The sequence below is a fragment of the Neomonachus schauinslandi genome, chromosome 1 (genome assembly GCF_002201575.2).
Source record: "Neomonachus schauinslandi chromosome 1, ASM220157v2, whole genome shotgun sequence".
NCBI classification, from domain to species: Eukaryota; Metazoa; Chordata; class Mammalia; order Carnivora; family Phocidae; genus Neomonachus; species Neomonachus schauinslandi.
In genome coordinates this window covers 51,425,271-51,444,896 of record NC_058403.1, presented here as the reverse complement: position 1 = coordinate 51,444,896, position 19,626 = coordinate 51,425,271, and the positions used below count along the sequence as shown (strand labels likewise).

The following is a 19,626-nucleotide window of genomic DNA, read 5'->3' as shown; positions in this document are numbered from 1 at the left end:
GGCTTATTACTGTTTGCTGCTTTCCTGCACAAAACACTCCAGACTTTTACAGAGTTTCAGGTAGTGTGAAGAACTTTAGGAGCTGAAAGAACTCTTAAGGATGCTCAACAGAGCAGTCAGTGCCCTTGGTCTAATTCTCATATGTTGGCAATATCTGCAGAGTGGTATAATATAAAATATGGGAGGAAGAGAGGTACCAAGAAGTACTGAGTACCAACTATGTGCTAGGTACTGCGAAGAGCACTTTACATTTCCTCTTCAAAGAATCATAACATCCTCAGAGTTTTTTAGAAGAAACTGGCCCAAAGTAGTAAAGCTAATAAATGGTAGCACGAGATCCTAGGTTTGATGATTCTAGCGTCTGTGTTCATAGTATGAAGATTCAAGCACAGCATTATTCCATGGAATATATGATTCTTCCCCCTTTCATGAGAAGGGAATCAAAAGACTACTTACCCCCTAATATTTGATATGATCAAATTCTTCTCGAAACTTTGTACTCACTTATATAGATTTATTCACTATAGGTATGGTTATCCTATTTGTAATATTATCTTCTTCTGAGAAGTTCTTTCTTTGTTCCTTTCCTCCTTCTACACCTTCTTTCCTCCATCAAGTATTTATTGTGCATCTACTGTATGCAAGATTCTACGTTAGGTGAAGGAAACAGACAAGTAAGAGATATGCCTCCACCTTTAAGGAAGACCAGTTTTCATTTGGAAGGAAGATAGTGAACAAATGATTTTGTCTGTGTGTGGGGGTAAAATTTACAGGTCCTGGTGAACCCTTTTCACGTACATTAAAATATATTTGACCATATCAAAGCAAAGGCACAAATATAAACACAGGATTTGCTAGTGCTATAACAATTTCCAATTGATATTTTAATTACAGCTAATCAATTATTTAATGATGCTTATATTTAAAGAAAGCTTTTAAAGAAAGCTTCATTGAAAACCATAATGATTTGGTAGTTGCCCCCAAATCCTACCTTAATTAATATACTAGATTCATAACCAGTTTTATATGCTAACCTTTTGTTTTTCCCAATTAATATTTTATGTAGAGTTTTGATTATTTTTATACTCTTTACATTTTATACTGTATACATATATATATATATATACTTTTATGTACTTAGGATGATTTGCTAAATTAAGGTGGGAAGAACTCAAAGAACTCATGGATGCTTTTTATCATAATAATATAGTTCTGTGTAATTGCATGAAGGAACCTCTTAAAACATTTACGTGAGGAGCACAGACAAGGGATTCTTTCAAGCTTTTCCTACTGTTGTTAAAAATGGGGTATTTCACTTCGTGGGTACATTGCTTGGTTTAATATAACTGAAGCCTCCATGAAGTGAGGTGTGCTTTATAATGAAAGTCTGTTATAGTCTAGGCACAATTCCTTACTGTTGAAGTTTCCATTTGCTTCAGTAGAATTTCTTTCATACATTTCAGGGGCTGGGGTGAACCTAGGAAATATGTTAGCTGACCTAATACCTTTTTGTTAACTTTTGACTGCAAGTTTTAATTAAGGCACAGTGGGGAAAATCTTTAAATACAGGAGTATTCCAAGAATAATTAATGGCTTTGGAAATTGTTATAGCACTAGCAAATCCTGTGTTTGTATTTGTGCCTTTGCTTTGATATGGTCAAATATATTTTAATGTATGTGAATATACAGGATATGTAGTATATATATAGATTAGATACATATTTTTAGGTATGTGAAACGATGCAGACATACATGGAGAGGCCCCCTTAAAAATCTCTAAGTACATGTAAACAAATACAACAGGCAATTGCGTAGGGTTATGAAGGGAGTGCCTGACTGAACTCTCGACATTAGGGTTTTGAGCAGTAAACTCAGCTATGTTCCATTTCTTTGTTTTAGTATTGTTCAGTCAAAAGGAAGGAATTGGTCATTGTGATTTCCAGGGTTCTCTTTAGCTCTAAAATCCTTTGACTCAATGACTATAATGGAATTTGTAGCCTAACTCAATACTAAGTGTTTTGCCTTTTAGTTCAAGAGCAAAGAGTAACATTGCTAATGAACCAATCCTTTTATGCACTAGTTGATGCCCTAAAAAGATCAGTATTGTATAATATGACTATAGATTTGTTCTTTTTAAAGCTTTTCTGTGTTGGGAATAGGGAGCAACTTAGATATTTCTAGAAGACATATAAGTCATTTGAATCTGAACTTGAACCTTGTGGTGAGCTTGATTTTTCTCCTTAACATACTGTTTTTAGAAAAGCAGTTTTTCTTTCTCTGGCTTTTGCAGTTCCTTGCACATAATGGGCACTCAATAAATATTTATTGAATTGAATTTGACCTGCGTAGAAGTCATAGTCTTGGTGTAGGGTGATTGGTTTTTGGCAGGAGCTGTCATAAATCACAGAGCTTAATACTAATCCAACTGATGGACTGTACACTCAGCAGCATATCATAGTTCGCATTGTATGTTACACTTTCCTAAATGCAAATTTAGAAAACTGCGTGGCCCACCGGAGCCCTGATGAAGGGAATGTAGCCTATTTTAAATCTACCTGTGCCATTCACTCACAGGCTCCCTAAGCCTTCACCTCTTAGAATGACTGCATCGACTCCTCTTTCTTTCTGCTCTACTCTCTGGTGCCTCTCAAGCCTTTGTGTACGCTTTTGCCTGGAATATTCCTTTTGCAAATGTAGGTATGCCTTTCTTGATACTCTCATGTCGAGATGTGAGTGAGCTGCTGCTTTTCTCCTCCAGCACTTTGTACTCTCCTCCATTAAAGCCCTTAACGTCTCCTGTAATTCTTTTTTAAGCCATCCCTCTTTTTCACTGGAAAACTCCTTGAGGACAGGTCTGTGATGTATTTCATTTTGCATTCCCTAGGGCCTGAAACAATGCCTGACACATAAACGTTTGTAGAATTAACAAATGGGTCCTGAAGTTCATGGAAATTTGCAAATGGTGTAAAAATAAAAATGTAAATGAGGTCAGTAGGGATCATTAATTATATGCCTAATTCTAATTAAATTGTGATATAGTTAAAAAGAAGATCAGCCTGAGATTCAGAAGATGTAGGCTCTTGTGTTGGATTAATGATTTTTTAATAGTCCCTTAATCTTTGTAGTTCTTCGTTTCTTTATCTGAAAATGAATGGATTGGACAGGATCTTTCTGAAGATCCCTTAGAGCAAGAATTGCATTGCTCCTAAGTTAATTATAGAGAACTAGGTCTCTTCTGCCAGACTCCTTGAGGCAGGAAGTATGTTCTAGTCATCTATAATTTCCTGGCAGTAAGCTCAGTACCTGGTATATAGTAGTTATGCAAACAATTGTACTGAATAAAGCAATAAATTCCCAGATAGAATTACAATTTAAATAAAGCAAATGAGAAAATGGTCAGGAAGAGAATAGTAAATTAAAAATCTGTAACACTTAAAATAATCTGTTAAAGAACATTTACTTGGAATGTCTGAAGAAAATACCTGAGAGAATTTTTTTTTATCAGTTAAATGTTCACCAGTAGACAAAATTAATTTGAAACTGCCTAGTTCCCTAACTACAAGTTAATAATTTATCAATCTGTGACACGCTGTACCAAGTTTTATGTTGCTGAGATTAAACTGTGCCTGCCGTAGGATGTGGCTGGCAATATTTTTGAAATTTGTATATACTTGTGATACTATCTTATATAGTTTTAAGAATTGAAAAACTATATCTTGTTTGGATTTGTCACATCATTGACATATTTGGGACTTCATCAGTCTTTACGGCGGAATGAGCTTCTCTGATTATATCGAAGTCACAAAAGTAGAAAGAGGGTGAAAAGCTTTGTTAACCCCTTTAACTATACTTTTCTCATGATTTGACATTATTTAATAAATTATATGGCATCTTACCTTTCCAAGAAATTTAGGGTATCAAAATAATATTCTTATATTTAATCTTTGCTTGTGCCTTTGGGTTATTGATTTGAATACTAGTATATTCAATCATGAAAATAAGCAAGTAATATAATCATATGACTTATGTATATATATATATGTATAACATATATGTACATGAAGTATTCTAACCATCTATACATCCATTTGTTATGTCTATACTATATGCTAGATACTTCTACATTGTATACAACAGCAAGGAGGAAGATATGATAATGCCCTCCGTTAATGTGTGAAATGGTTGTCTTAAATTAAGGGCTGATGCTTGATAGTTTGAGCCAGATTTTTCTTCCCACAAAAAAAAAAAAAAAATAATCGTATAGTTATTTCTTAAAGCAAGTGTGAAAGTTAGTGTGAATACTTTTTCATTTGTTATTTCCTGTTTTCTATTTGGCCCAGGCACTTCTGAGTGTACTCAGGGGTGAATCCATGTTCTGTAGAACCTGAAATTTGGAGGGGGTCCTTTTAAAGAAAAATAATACAAAAGTACAAATACAAAATTGGGTATGAAAGTGAATTTTTTTAGATTGATAAATAAGACACAAGTTATACATTTTTAAAACATTAATAAATCCACAAACATCAGAGAAATAATCTCGGCGCTGTACACTTTATACTTTGATTCTCTTCCATTGCCCATGTGTATTTCCGGTCCTGGGTACCTCTGGACACATATAAATGACCAAATCTGACTTGGATCTTCCTGTACCTATGCTGTGGTTAAGTGTGATGGAAGGGAAGTCCTCCTGGAAAAAGGCAGAAACCTTAACCAATTGTGTTTAGAATATCTTGCTCTTGGGGCGCCTGGGTGGCTCAGTTCTTAAGCGTCTGCCTTCGGCTCAGGTCATGATCCCAGGGTCCTAGGATCAAGCCCCGCATAAGGCTCCCTGCTCAGCGGGAAGCCTGCTTCTCCCTCTCCCACTCCCCCTGCTTGTGTTCCCTCTCTTGCTGTCTCTCTCTCTGTCAAATAAATAAATAAATAAATAAATAAATAAATAAATAAATAAATAAATAAATAAATAAATAAATAAAAAATAAATAAATAAATAAATAAATAAATAAATAAAAAAATCTTAGGGCGCCTGGGTGGCTCAGTTGGTTAAGCGACTGCCTTCGGCTCAGGTCATGATCCTGGAGTCCCTGGATCGAGTCCCGCATCGGGCTCCCTGCTCGGCAGGGAGCCTGCTTCTGCCTCTGACCCTCCCCCCTCTCATGTGCTCTCTCTCTCTCTCATTCTCTCTGTCTCAAATAAATAAATAAAATCTTAAAAAAAAAAAAATTAAAAAAAAATAAAATAAATAAAATCTTAAAAAAAAAGAATATCTTGCTCTTGAAAGTGTTACAAAGAATACGTAATGAAGGACTCAGAAGAGGGCTAGCTCTTTGAGGGCCCCTCAAGCCTGTGCTTCGCTGGTTTCTCAGGAAGGCTGCCTTTATGCGGGAGAGTGTGCACCTTTGCACTGCATACGCTCCTGTCATTTAAAAATTGTTTAATTGGGTGGTTCCTTACATGCTGGTTCGAGGGCTAGGAATAAGACGGGTTAACTTACTGTTTGCAGAAGTAATTTTCAGTTCTGCAGGCAGCCCAAATGCCCCGGTGGTTGGGTGGCACCTGATGGAATTAACTGAACCATTATGTAGCACATGTTTATAGGCATGGGATATAATGTGGAGGGGTGGGGTGGAAAAGACTCGTTCGGGCCTGACACCTGCTTACTACTTAATAACTCAGCTATTAACATTGCACCTCTTTGTTTTAGTCTCCTCGGGGTTCAGGAACAATAGACCAAAACATTAATTGAAATCTATGAAAGAACGTTAGCTGGGAGTTCAGTGTAGTAAGATAATATCTAAGTGTAAGACATTGGTTGCCAGCAGAAGAGGCCCATTTCCTAATTTTTATTTTAACAAAAGAGACTATTAGTGGTATATAATACTTAGCACACTGGGGTTCTACGAAGCCATGAACAACGGGATACTGTAGAAGAGAGAATGAAAACTTTAGAGGGGAAAAGTAAAGGTGTGACATGGAAAAAAATGAATGGGGAGAGAGGAAAATTGGATTCAATTGTATCAAGACGGATGCAGATATTTACCAATTCTTTGTAGATTGGAAATAATAGTTTTTTTTTTTAAAGATTTTATTTATTTATCTGACAGAGAGAGCGAGAGAGGGAACACAAGCAGGAGGAGTGGGAGAGGGAGAAGCAGGCTTCCCGCCGAGCAGGGAGCCCGATGCGGGGCTCGATCCCATGACCCTGGGATCATGACCTGAGCCGAAGGCAGACGCTTAATGACTGAGCCACCCAGGCACCCCGGAAATAATAGTTTTAAGATCAAAATTTATATTGTGGAAAATGAAGAAATAGTATAGTTTGATAAATTTCTTAACTTTTCTATGAAAGACATTATTGTGGTTCCTATGAAAATGTTTTATTTTTGCCTCTTTTTTAGGTCAGACTGTGCCAAAATCCCAAGCTTCAGTTGAAAAATAGCCCACCATATATACTTGATATTTTACCTGATACATATCAGCATTTGCGACTTATATTGAGTAAATATGATGACAACCAGAAACTTGCCCAACTCAGTGAGAATGAATATTTTAAAATCTACATCGATAGTCTGATGAAAAAGTCAAAGCGTGCAATAAGACTCTTTAAAGAAGGCAAGGAGAGGATGTATGAAGAGCAGTCACAGGACAGGTAAGAATGTTTCCGCTTTTATTGTTTTCGATGGTAAGGTCATAATTTCCATGGCTTTTTGTGTCACAGCATTAATGTCACCATGTTTTTGTTTCAGAAGAAATATTGCATTTGTATATTTGCTTTTCACATTACTTAAACCTTATAGTTTTACTTAAATTTCTTTGTGATAATAGCTACTTCGAGACCCTGGTTTTTTTTAGACTTTAGTTTTTAGAGCAGTTTTAAGTTTACAGAAAACTTACTCCAAAGTACAGAGTTCCTATCTACCTTCCTGTTATTAATATCTTGCATAGTGTGATACATTGATAAACCAATATTGATACAGTATTATTAACTAAAGCTCAGAGTTTATATTAGGATTCATTCTTTGTGTTGCACAGTTCTGTGGGTTTTAACAAATATATAACATCATGTATCTACCATTACAGTATCATATAGAATAATTTCACTGCCTTAGAAATATCCTGTGCTCTGCCTATTCATTGCCCCTCTGGTTCCCCACCCCCATCCCACCCTCCTGAATCCCTGGAAACCACTTATCTTTTTACTCTCTTTATAATAAGTTTTTCTTTCTTTACAATGTCATACAGTTGAAATCATATAATATGTAACTTTTTCAGACTGGCTTCTTTCCCTTAACAATATGTGTTTAAGGGGCGCCTGGGTGGCTCAGTCGTTAAGCATCTGCCTTCAGCTCAGGTCATGATCCCAGGGTCCTGGGATCGAGCCCCACATCGGGCTCTCTGCTCAGTGGCAAGCCGGCTTCTCCACTCTCCCACTCTCTCTCTGTCAAATAAATAAATAAAATCTTAAAAACAAACAAACAAACAAAAAACAATATGTGTTTAAGGTTCCCCCTTGTCTTCTTGTAGCTTGATAGCTCATTTCTTTTTATCACTGAATAATACTCCATTGCATGGATGTACCACAGTTTGTTGATCCAGTCATCTACTGAAGAATATTGTGGTTGCTTCCAAGTTTTGGCAGTTATGTATAAAGCTGCTATAAATATTCGTATGCATGTTCTTATGTGCACATAAGCTTTCAGTTCACTTGAGTAACTACCTAGGAGCATGACTGCTGGGTCTTATGATAAGCCTGTGTTTAGCTTTGTAAGAAACTCCCTACTATTTTCCAAACTGGCTATCCCATTTTTGCATTCCCACCAGTGATAAATGAGAATTCTGTTGCCCTCCATGCACCAGTATTTGGTAGTGGAGGGGAGTGTCTTTAAGATGCAGCCTTGATTGGATATGTGCAGGTCATAGATGTGGGTTGGAGATGATGCTTGATTCTCAGGGTCTGACTGTTAAGTGAGAAACTGAAGAGCGGTGGCAAAGACTCAAGGGACGTCAACTGAATCTTTACTTTATAGCCAGGATTCCAGACTTAGAGATTCCCCTTTAAAATTTGTCATCTGGCTATTTCAGTCTTATATCTCATGATCTATCTTAAATCAAATGAAGAAGAGTAGTTTTCCATTTTTGGGATATTTTATTTATTATTATTTTTTAATTTTTTTTATTATGTTAATCACCATACATTACATCATTAGTTTTTGATGTAGTGTTCCATGATTCACTGTTTGCGTATAACACCCAGTGCTCCATGCAGTACGTGCCCTCCTTAATACCCATCACCAGGCTAACCCATCCCTCCACCCCCCTCCTCTCTAAAACCTTCAGTTTGTTTCTCAGAGTCCATAGTCTCTCATGGTTCGTCTCCCCCTCTGATTCCCCCCCTTCATTTTTCCCTTCCTTCTATCTTCTTCTTTTTTTAACATATAATGTATTATTTGTTTCAGAGGTACAGGTCTGTGATTCAACAGTGTTACACAATTCACAGCACTCACCATGGCACATACCCTCCCCAGTGTCTATCACCCAGCCACCCCATCCCTCCCAACCCCCACCTCTCCAGCAAACATCTAGAATATTCACTGATAGTGATAATATATTTAGATTTCCACATTTGAAAACAAATATTAGTTAAAATATCTAATATCTTTATATAGGCAAGTTGGATTTTAGCTTACGACACTTAATCTTTCAGGATTTCAGTTTCTTTACATATAGGAAAACCTCCAAGAAACCACTAATGTTTCTTTCAGGTCAGAAAAGCTAGCCTCATGTAGTCTAATAAAGCCTAGGGTTGTCTAATAGCAAATTCAGTTATCTAGGTGTGTAGACGCTGAACTTGTCTGTAAGTAACAGCAAAACAAATACCCAGAGTGAGTAAAACCATCAAAATCAAACATAGAAAAACCCTCTGCCAAAATGTAAAATGGCATAAATGTTTACTGATATATAATTTGTTCTCTAAATTAGTGATGAACTCTAACATAATCATAAATGTCTACCCAATTATAACTCTAGGCTCATCACTTAATATACTTGTATCACAGTGTACACATCTTGAAGGTGGTGAATATTTCAGTTGCCTTTTATTTAGTTTTAAAGCTCTAAGACGCTCCAGGACTGCCAAGAGGAATGTGACTCACCACATGGCATCAGAAGCAAAGTAGAGAAATATCATAGTGATTATTTCTTCTTGCAGTTCTTTTAAGAATGACCACGGTTATGGGGAGTCCAGCTGTTTATGTTTGAAACTATATTTTTACTTTGTAGTTCTACCAGTGATCTAATAAAATCAACTTGTTTTATAAGTGTATTTATACTTCTTATTCAAAATTAGTAGCCCTGAAATTCTTCATGAACCAGCAAAGAAATCCATTTAATTTCACTTATTAGGATATCAGGTTAGTGAGAAGGTGTTTAGTTTCTCAGTCTAGGAATTTGAGCAGATACAGTGCTTTCATTGGATGTAGTCATATATGATGTGGTAAACTTGTACCCCACTCTATGACTTCTTTAGTAACCTGAAACATTTTCTAACCCAGTAGATGTAATTACTATTTCATTTATAAATTTTGATATTTTTGGCTTTTTATGTGGGAGCATATCATGGGGGAATCTCTATACATGTTGATTGCTTGTGGTAGATTTCCACAGATGATGATAGGTTGCATAATGCTGATTGATCATGTTGAGGGGACTCTATAAATTCTGTGTTTTAAGTGTCCAAGTAAATTTTGTCACTCTCCTAAATTCCACCCTAAGACAAAGTTTATTAGTTTCTATGCTGATATAGCATATTCCTAAATGAATTTTACTGTCATCCATGTTCATTTTCTGATAGTGTTCTGTGACCAGCCATTTTTATGCAGAACTTACATTTGGTACATGTTTAATCAGAATTCATAATAATGGACCATTCTTGCTATACCATCACAAGGACATAGATTCTGATTTATGTTTCTTTTGGTGGTAATCTATTTTTACACATTCACTTCTAAGTTTCCTTGGGATTTTAAGTGCAAGCTGAGGCTAAAGTGTGCCATTGTACATGGAACTCTGGGACGTTTTGCTCTATAGAAAATAAAAGAAACTTCTTAGAATGTTCTTATGGTAGGCAACAAAGTATTCTATTTGGTAGAATGAGCCTTATGAAACATGGATGATGCACTGATTACTGAGACTATCATAAATTCTCTGAAAAATCTTTGCTTCTGCAAACAATGTCAGTAGGGATGTTGGTATTATTAAGCTGAAAACTGAAGGGAGCAGTAATAGGAGAAATAGTGATTTGGAGCCCACTGATTATATCAGCATTGCCCCAAGTGATTATGTACTCTATTGAAGGAAATTGTGCTGGATGAGTTCATGAATCAAAGAGTACACTGTGATACACTGCTGTATCAAAAAGTTCTTTGTGGATTTGTTTTAAATGTAAGGACAAATGGGAAAATTTCAGGTATCAACTTTGAATAAGCTCAGTTTTAATTGATTGCTGAAATATGAGTAGCCTGGATTTTTTTTAAAGATTTTATTTATTTATTTATTTATTTGAGAGAGAGAGAGAGAGAGAGAGAGAGAGCATGAGCAGGAGGGGGGAGAGGGAGAAGCAGGCTCCCTGCTAAGCAAGGAGCCTGATGTGGGGCTGGATCCCAGGACCCTGGGATCATGACCTGAGCTGAAGGCAGACGCTTAATGACTGAGCCACCCAGGTGCCCCTGTAGCCTAAATTTTTAAAGCAATTTCACATAACTTGACAAATATCATAAATAGAAGAATAAATGAAGAAATATAGCAAATGGCATGCGATGTATTTTTTTGTGTGTATAGGTGAGAGGTAGAAATATAGATGAATTTATTTGCTAGTGAAATAGATATTACGGGCATCGTGAAAGCCTCCTTGAGAATGGGTGGAATGATGATTTCTGGTGAGAAGCATGCTTCATGCCTTGCTGGACTTTTACAGTAAACCTCTTCTTTGGTATCACTTCTCCCAAGTTTTTTTTTTTTTTTTTTCCCTCTCTCTTTTCTCCCTCCTACAAACAATTGAACCTCACACTGAGTTAGTGTGTCTCCAGCTGAATGTCTAAACCCTTCTGAGCTGCTATTTTTGGGAAAAGTAATTCAGTGATTTCTGGCACCCAGAAAGTTTTCATGTGTATGTGTGGGGTGGAGGCTGGGGATCACGAAGAGAAGGGAGAATTTGTAGTTTCAATGAAGCACAGAGGAGAGGTGAAACTTTTTATCATGTGGCTTAAATTTTTAGTGGCAAAAGTCACAATGAATGTGAAGCTAGCTATAGCTAACAAGTAGAATTGACGGGGGGGGGGCCTTTCTTCAGGGATTTGACTGGTAGTTTCGTCAGTTGGCCATTTCAGTAGTGATATTTACTCTTTCATATAAGAAGTTATGTGTTAATCACCTGCTTGGCAAGGCCAAGTTTTGGACACTGTTTTAGAGCACCCAGAGGGGATGGCCTAAGGATACTCAGATTTTCCATATTTCAGAGCTGCTTCAGTGAACCAGAGTGCAACAACCCATTTTCCCCTCCCACACTCTGGTTTACAACCACTGAGACAAAACCAAAAGTCAACTGAGGTGGAAAAATAGCTCTGCGTTTGATGACCTATCAGTGAGGAAAAAAAAGGCCTTTAAAAAATTCATGCCAGAGAGTAATACACAGATGCTGTTGTCTTATTAATGTCATTTCACAGCTGCTGGACCATTCCTTATGCACATGTATTGTAGAAAATCAGTGTGCATAGCTTGTGTAATAATATGCATTCCAAGTAAGAATTTTTTTAAAAAGTATTTCAACCTAGAAAGATTAGTCCTTGAAGATGCTAGTCTTTAAGATCCTTCAGGAGTATCACGCAAAAATCTTTCTCTCTTGATTGAACAAAGAAAAATGTATTCCCTGCTATATTAATAAAGTGCTTTTCCCTCTTAAGGACTACAAATCACTATGCTTGCTGTTTATACCTGTGCTGTCATTTATGAGATAGTGTACCAAGAACATTTTGGAACTGATATTTTAAGGATACATGGTTAAGTTAAAAGTTGAATCAGAAAATATCAGCAACAACAATAACAGGAGCAACAAAAACACAAAGCTGCGAACAAACCTACTTCGCTTTCTTCAGACCCCTGTAGGCAACATGGCTTTGGCCAAATAATAATGTATCAATTTAGATGTTTAAATTTGTGTAAATGCAAATTCAGTTGATTGCATCGGTCACGGAAGTAGTCATGAAATTCCTTCTGGGTTTTCCGTTTAACCGTGTAAAGAGATTCACCTGTACGCACAATTTGGGCTTTATGTAATAGTTTTCATTATTACTAGAATTCACAGGTTAATGGCCTTGTTTAAAATGCCACATTAAGGGGCACCTGGGTGGCTCAGTCGTTAAACGTCTGCCTTCGGCTCAGGTCATGATCCCAGAGTCCTGGGATCGAGCCCCACATCAGGCTCCTTGCTCAGCGGGAAGCCTGCTTCTCCCTCTCCCACTCCCCCTGCTTGTGTTCCCTCTCTCGCTGTCTCTCTCTCTGTCAAAAAATAAAAAAAAAAATCTTAAAATGCCACATTAAGTTCTACATTTTCTCATAGGCAGCTCTGTACATTGCGAGAAGGAAATAGAGAAAAGACTGCTTTTGAATAGTCTGCTGCCATTTCTGCTCCAAGTGTTCAATGTAGCCTTGGTTGGTTTCCTGACTCCAATCTATGTTTTTTCAGCCTTTAAATTATTTTCTGGATGGCCACAATATTTTTTGGTTCAGACATTTCAACACCGTAAAACAAAGATGCAGTTTGTTTCACACTAAAGGCTACTGTTGTTGTATCAGTCTATTAAATAATTTTTCAAATCCAGTAGTAGTTTCTAGTAAAAATACTATTTTTGTTATTACAATAATCATTTTCAGGAGAATTAGTCTTAGGGAAGTTATGTCTTTCTTTTATAAATAATTCGTACAGTATTGAATGTATTTCATATATTTTATGAAGTATGTATTGTTGAATGATGCATGAGAGGGAATGGTTTATTTCTTTCTTTCTAGTCTATTTCTTTTTATTTATTAATGGTGGAAATTGTAGTGCTTTTGCATTTCATGAGGACAAGGGACAAGTTGCAAGTAGAAAAATATGATTTCTAAATAAATCAAAATAGGTTACTGATATTTTTTTTTAGCACAAGTACTTTAGTATAAACATTCAATTGCCGTTTAATTTTTTCAACATTTGCATTCTAAGCATTTTTTTCTTTTCGATGGAAGGCTAGAGGAACAAAAGATTAATTTTTGATATTTTAAAGTAATAGGTAACTTAGATTGAGAGGACAAATAGTAGTCAACACTTTCGAGTAGCAGTGTCTGCCAGGTAGGAAATGGAATTTTCTTTAGAAAACTTGAACATCTTCCTGAGATTGACTTATCATAAATGAATAGAAAGTTTATGCAGTCTTGATAAGAATGCTTTCATTCATATTTCTTAAGCATCTGAGAGATGTGAATATACTTTTCTAAAGTTTGGAAATAAAGGGGCTTATTTTTTAACACACTGTGAAAGGAGAGACCACAAGAAAGTTACTTAGACAAATGTTTTCAAAGTTAAACAAAGGGAGTCTGTTAGAGTGGGCAGGTGAGAGCTTGAAGAATCTTTGGTAAGGACTTTGTAAGTAACTACATCTATGCTGCTTTTGCTAAGTAGATACAAAATAATTTTCTTACTGATTTTCATGGAAGTGAAAAGTGAAGGGGGTTTTGCCAACAATTTCTTCTTTGGAGTACATTTTTAAAATCCAAAGAAGTTATTAAGATATAATTTAAAACTAAATTCATTGTTTTTTTTTTAAATTTTATTTTTTAAAATGTTTACATTTAATTCATTTTATATTATTTATTTATTTTTTCCCAGCCCTATGTTAATATCAAGCAGCCTCTAAATAACTCCTGATTTATTAGCTTTCAAAAATTTTATTGCAATTTATTTAAATTCCTTCCAAGTCAAATTATATATTATACACATATGATATTTTGATTTTATAATTGGAGAATTTTTTCTCCCTCCAGTTTAGGTTTATTAAATGTTTACAAATTCCTGAGAGCAATAAGCATTGTATTATAAAACAGTAAGCCAGCTCACAAGACTCAAGTGAACTTGGCTTTATGGTTGAATACCTTTTATGTTTTTCAGTCTTAAGGCAGCTTATTAAAATTGATTATTTCCTTTCAGTAAATATCTGGTGACATTCAAATTTGATAATTAAAATCCAGAAGCACTCAAAAAAGAATGCCTGTTTTTAGTTTCGTAATAACAATACTCCCAACAAAGAAGGTTGATGAATGATGTCTTTCAAGCAGCAGATTTGTTATTTAGTTAAAGACAGCTCCTTTGGCACTTTCTTAAAAAAATAAATTGAAGTCTGTTTATAAAACAGACAAGCTGCAGCAATAATCATATAGCTTGAGGAATGCTTGAAAATCTAGCCCAAGAAGCGCCGTTTTTTTTTTTTTTTTTTTTTCTTCCCTAGTGATTTAACAAAGTGGAGTTTCCAGGAATCCAAACAGATTAGCATCCAGCACTAATTGGGTAGGTCATAAAATAGTACTCATGTTGACTATTTTGAAATAAAGTGCTTCAGAAACACTCAGTTTTCTAAATCCATTTTTAATATTAATCTTTTGTTTCTTTAAGCTATTAGAACATGAGTTCTTATTTGAATTTGCGTTTATACATCAATTGTTTATAGATGTGCTGATTATAGCAGGATACACCTATGAGGGAATTACAAAACGTATTCATTTATGGATTCAGATAATAGAGATTGAGACTGCTTGGTTTGGTAGGATCATTGAAGGAAAGATAATTTAGACTTATTATTGAACTATATTACTTTGAACATCTGATCATTTGATCTTGTAATCCTAGGTAATCAAACATACGTAAGTGTATTAGTTTCCTAGGGTTGCCATAAGAAAATGTTATAAGCTGAGTGCTTAGAACAACAGTTTATGTTGTTTAAGTTGATTCTCTCACAGAAATTGAACCCAGAAGTCTGAAATCAAGGTGTCAGCAGGGCTGTGCTCCTTTCAGCTCTAGGGCGGATGCTTCCAGGACCCTTTTAGTTACAGTAGCTCCGGGCTTTCCTTGCCTTCTAGCAACACAACTTTAATCTCTGCCTTAGTCATCACAGGGTGTTCTTGTCCCTCTGCATATGTCCCCATTTCCCTCTTCTTAACAAGGATGCCAATCAGACTGGATGGGGCCCAGCCTAATGACTCCATCTTAACTTTATTACATCTACAAAGATCCTGTTTCCAAATAAGGCCACATTTAAGGTAGGGTTGAGGTTAAGATTTCAATGTATTTTTATTTGTTTTTTAGAGAGAGAAATAGAGAGCGGGGGGTGGGGGGCAGGGCATGTAGGGGCAGAGGGAGGGGGAGAGAGAATCTCAAGCAGACTCCGCACCCAGCGTGAGCCCGACATGGGGCTTGATCTCATGACCCTGAGTTCATGACCTGAGCCGAAATCAGGAGTCAGGTGCTCAACCAACTGAGCCACCCAGGTGCCCCAGGATTTCAATGTATCTTTGTAAGGGACACAATTCAACCCATAACAGTGACCAAATAAATGGTAGTATAAAATTTATACTCAGGAGAAGAAAATGGAAACTCCTTAGAGTATATGTCATCAGAAGTATGGAAGACTTTTCTCTATTGAAGATAATGACAAACAAATTACTTAAAACATTTTTTTGAAAGACCTATAGGTTAAATAGTTTTTGTAATTTTTTTCGTATTTATAATAAAAAGCATGGTGAATTACTTTCTTGATTAATTTTTATGCATATATTAAAAACATGGTGTGACTCCTTCAATATTTTTATATATATCGACATAAATATATTTATAAATACCTTGTTACAACAAACGTTCTTACTGATTTCAATGTTATGTCTCTCTTTAGAAATTATTAATACTACAAATTTGTATACTTAATTAAAGGTTATAATATTAATAGCCCTGATTATCACTTGATTAAGATTCCCTGTTTTACTCTTTTATTTTGTGATAAAAACTCTGGAGGATTAATTAAAATAGTTGATTATGACTTACATCATCGTTGCTAAATCTGCTTACAAAGTTTTCTGTATTGCAAATTAAAAAAAAAGAGGTGTGAGGTGTGTTCCATGTTGGCATAGAGAAGGCTACACTTCCCATCCACTTTGTACCTTTAATATTAAGATAAAGAGTATTGTAAGTATGGACTTCAAATTAAGACTTTAGGGAATAAATTCAAGGATCTTAATTTAAACGAGTAAATAATTGTTTCTACAAGTGGCATATTGAATAGTTTAGACCAGGGTCAGCAAACTGTATAGAGCTAGATAGTAAATATTTTAGGTTTTAGATTTTGCCACACGGTCTCTGGCAACTACTCAGCTGTGCCTTTATAGTAGGAAAGCAGACATAGACCATATGTAAATGAATTGGCATGGATGTGTTCTAATAAAACTTTATTTACAAAAAAGCATGTGGTAGACATGCTGTGTCTACCACAATTGGCTGTCGGTTATAGTTTGCCAACTCTTGGCTTAAAGTATTAATCTCATTTTTGGACAGTAAAATTTTGAAAATGTTTTATCAACATAACCAAGTATGTAAGTTGCATGAATTAAGAATGTGTTTGGCTAAAAGTAACAATACCTAAGCAACAGTAGTTCAGGAGTATAGGGATATATATTTCTCAACAGTGCTGCCAGAGACTCAAGCTTTCTGGCTTTGTAATCTCCTCCCTTAGTTGGGTTTGCCCTCATTCTAGTCACTTCATGGTTGTAAAATTTCTGCTGTGGTTTTATCTTTGTTAAGGCCACTAGATAGGAAAGAAGGGCAGGGCAGCACCAGATATGTCTGTCCTCTTTTTATCATAGATCAAAAAGCTGCCTGGAAGTTTTCTACCTGACTTGCTCCTTCAGGCAGATTTCTCTGAGGCCTTTTTAGGCCACCAAGTCTCCCCTTGCTACAAAGGTGCCTGGTCTATTGATAATTTTAAATTTCAGCATTCTTTCATTTTAGTGAAAGACAAGGGAGAAAAGGATTGGGAAAGGATATTCAGTCAGTCTATGATATCTGCCCCAACAGATAACCCAACATCAATGGACACAATTTAGACATATTTTACGGTGTAACTTGACTTTAGGACTCATTTCTTTAAAACTATGTTGTCAAAAACTAATTTTGAAGGTAATCAGCCACACTTCATAAATGCTGACAGAAGACGTAAGAATGGTTGGAGAAAAATGACTGTTTATTAGTTTTAGTAATAGCATTAGGCAGAATATCACCATTTGTGCAGGTCCCTGACTCCCATCTCCTACAGGGGGATATAAACGACAGGTGACACTTGCCCACTCAGTGGATTGCATTAGGAAAGAACCCTGAGTTTAAGGAACCTGCATCTTTTATAATGGGAGGTAAACTGGCCTAACCTTTGTACTGGAAGGAGGCACTGGATAGTAAATCTTGTTTTTGTTCCAGAAGGAGACACTGTTGCTATCATCCAAGGCTGTTTGCTTTATAAGTGTTTCTGAAAGGATAGTCCCAAACAAAGGTGTCAGTATCTGTGATCAAAATACGTGCAGACATGTGAGAGACCCATGGAGAATTTATCCCAAAATATATATGTTCATTTTTTTCCTCGAAACCATAATTGTGTCTTAAGTTATGAAATTTGAATCTCACTTAAGAATGAGATATTATGGTAATATTTCAGATTGTTAGTATTCTTGGGTTCTGCCATATGTATTAAGTTGTGTATTATGAAATATCAAATATTTTAAGAATCTCATATATATGAAATAATTGTGACATCCAGGACAATAGTGAAAACTTTTTAGAGTAAACTTTTTCTATTCTTATTGGCTTTATAGGAAAACAGTATTTCAGAATAAGACAAGAAACAAATTTACTAAGACCGTTTCATCTCAAACTCACTATCCTATGAAAGAGAAAACAATTTTTTCTTTTTTCATTGAATAGTACCTCTTTTAAACTTTGACTACTGTAAACTTAGGCTTAGACACAAATAATTGAAAGCAAATACTTTGTTTCAGTGGTAAGGAAGATTGAAATTATGTTTTATAAGAAATATGTTATTTGTATTGGTTATCAATGACTACACCTCAGAGATGAGTAGTTAGTATTCCAATTCCCTTTTCTATCTGGAGAAACTAACTTGATTGGAAGTTACATGACTTGACAAGAATTGTATATATTTACATGTGATGTATTTCTTTTCTTTCTTTCTTTTTTTTTTTTTTTTGTGTGTCTAAATGATGTCTCATTACCAGGTTGGCATGTGTGAGCCTGTAGCTGTTGGCATCTGAAGGGTATCAGCATTGCAAACCTTTTCACCTTTGTTTCAGGAGAACTCATTTGAACAATTAGCACATTTTATACTTGTAAAAATGAGGTGTTTTCTCATCTTCATTAAACCAGTATTAATCCTCTATGTCAAATGGTCAGTAAATGCAACTTTTATTTTAACAAGGCAGCTTATATTTGTTAGTTAAATTCAGGACTGTTTATTTAAAGCTTCATTTCGCATGCCTTTTCGTGTGTGAGTGTGTGTGTGTGTGTCTGTGTGTAAGAGAGAGAGAAAAAAAAGAGAAATGTTGCTTGAGAGAGAAAAATGCTGCCTGTGACTTTTTATGCTTTTAATTTTTCTAGATGAGCAAAGTATTTTTTTCCTTTAGAGAAATTGGAAACTTTACCTAATTTTTTTTTCTGAAAATAAATTGTTAGCTCATTTTACAGATGCTGCAAACACCTCAGTTATGTTTGTATAAAGCAACTGAAGTTTAAGTTGGTAATTTATCACATTACTTTTTTCCACTTTATCAGTATTTGGTAAACTAAAGCCTGTGGGCCAAATCTAGTCCTGTTTTCTTTCTTTAAATAAGATTTCAGGAGCACGTGGACCTGTCCATTCTGTGGCTACACTGGCAGAAGTGGGTAGCTGCCACTGAGACTGTGTGGTCCACAGAGCTGAAAAAATTTACTATCTGGGCCTTCAATGAGAAAGTTTACCAACCCCTGCATGACTGACATAATCGCCTATGGCAGTCTTAGAAGCTTTGCATTTTTAAAAGGAAACATTTTCTTCACTGTTTCTTTTTTCCCGTTTCTGCCCATGATGCTTTATGAACTGCTGGCCATTGTGATCTTCTAGGGGCAATAAAATATTAATGGCAGGTAGTCCATGACCGAGGGCTAAAGCTCTTAGAGACCTCCATCTCCTATCTTGTGTCAGTATTCTGATGTGTATAATTTTATTTATTTTTTATTTTATTTATTTGACAGAGAGAGACACACAGAGAGAGAGAGCACAAGTAGGCAGAGCGGCAGGCAGAGGCAGAGGGAGAAGCAGGCTCCCCGCTGAGCAGGGAGCCCGATGTGGGGCTCGATCCCAGGACCCTGGGATCATGACCTGAGCTGAAGGCACATGCTTAACAACTGTGCCACCCAGATGCCCCTGATGTGTATAATTTTAAAGTGCATAAAATTTAAACTTTTCTTATTTTTTTTTTTTAAACACAAGATCTATCACTAATGTTTTTGGCAAA

At 35.8% G+C, this 19,626-nt stretch overlaps 1 protein-coding gene across 4 annotated transcripts in view; it reads left to right on the top strand.

The window, feature by feature from the left end:
• CBLB (Cbl proto-oncogene B) overlaps window positions 1–19,626 on the top strand; it is a 222,459-nt gene that overhangs the window by 8,397 nt on the left and 194,436 nt on the right. For all 4 annotated transcript variants that reach the window (XM_021692313.1, XM_021692316.1, XM_021692315.1 and 1 more), the window contains one exon: window positions 6,396–6,646. In XM_021692313.1, the coding sequence (XP_021547988.1) occupies window positions 6,396–6,646 (251 nt within the window). The remainder of the gene's footprint in view (window positions 1–6,395; window positions 6,647–19,626) is intronic.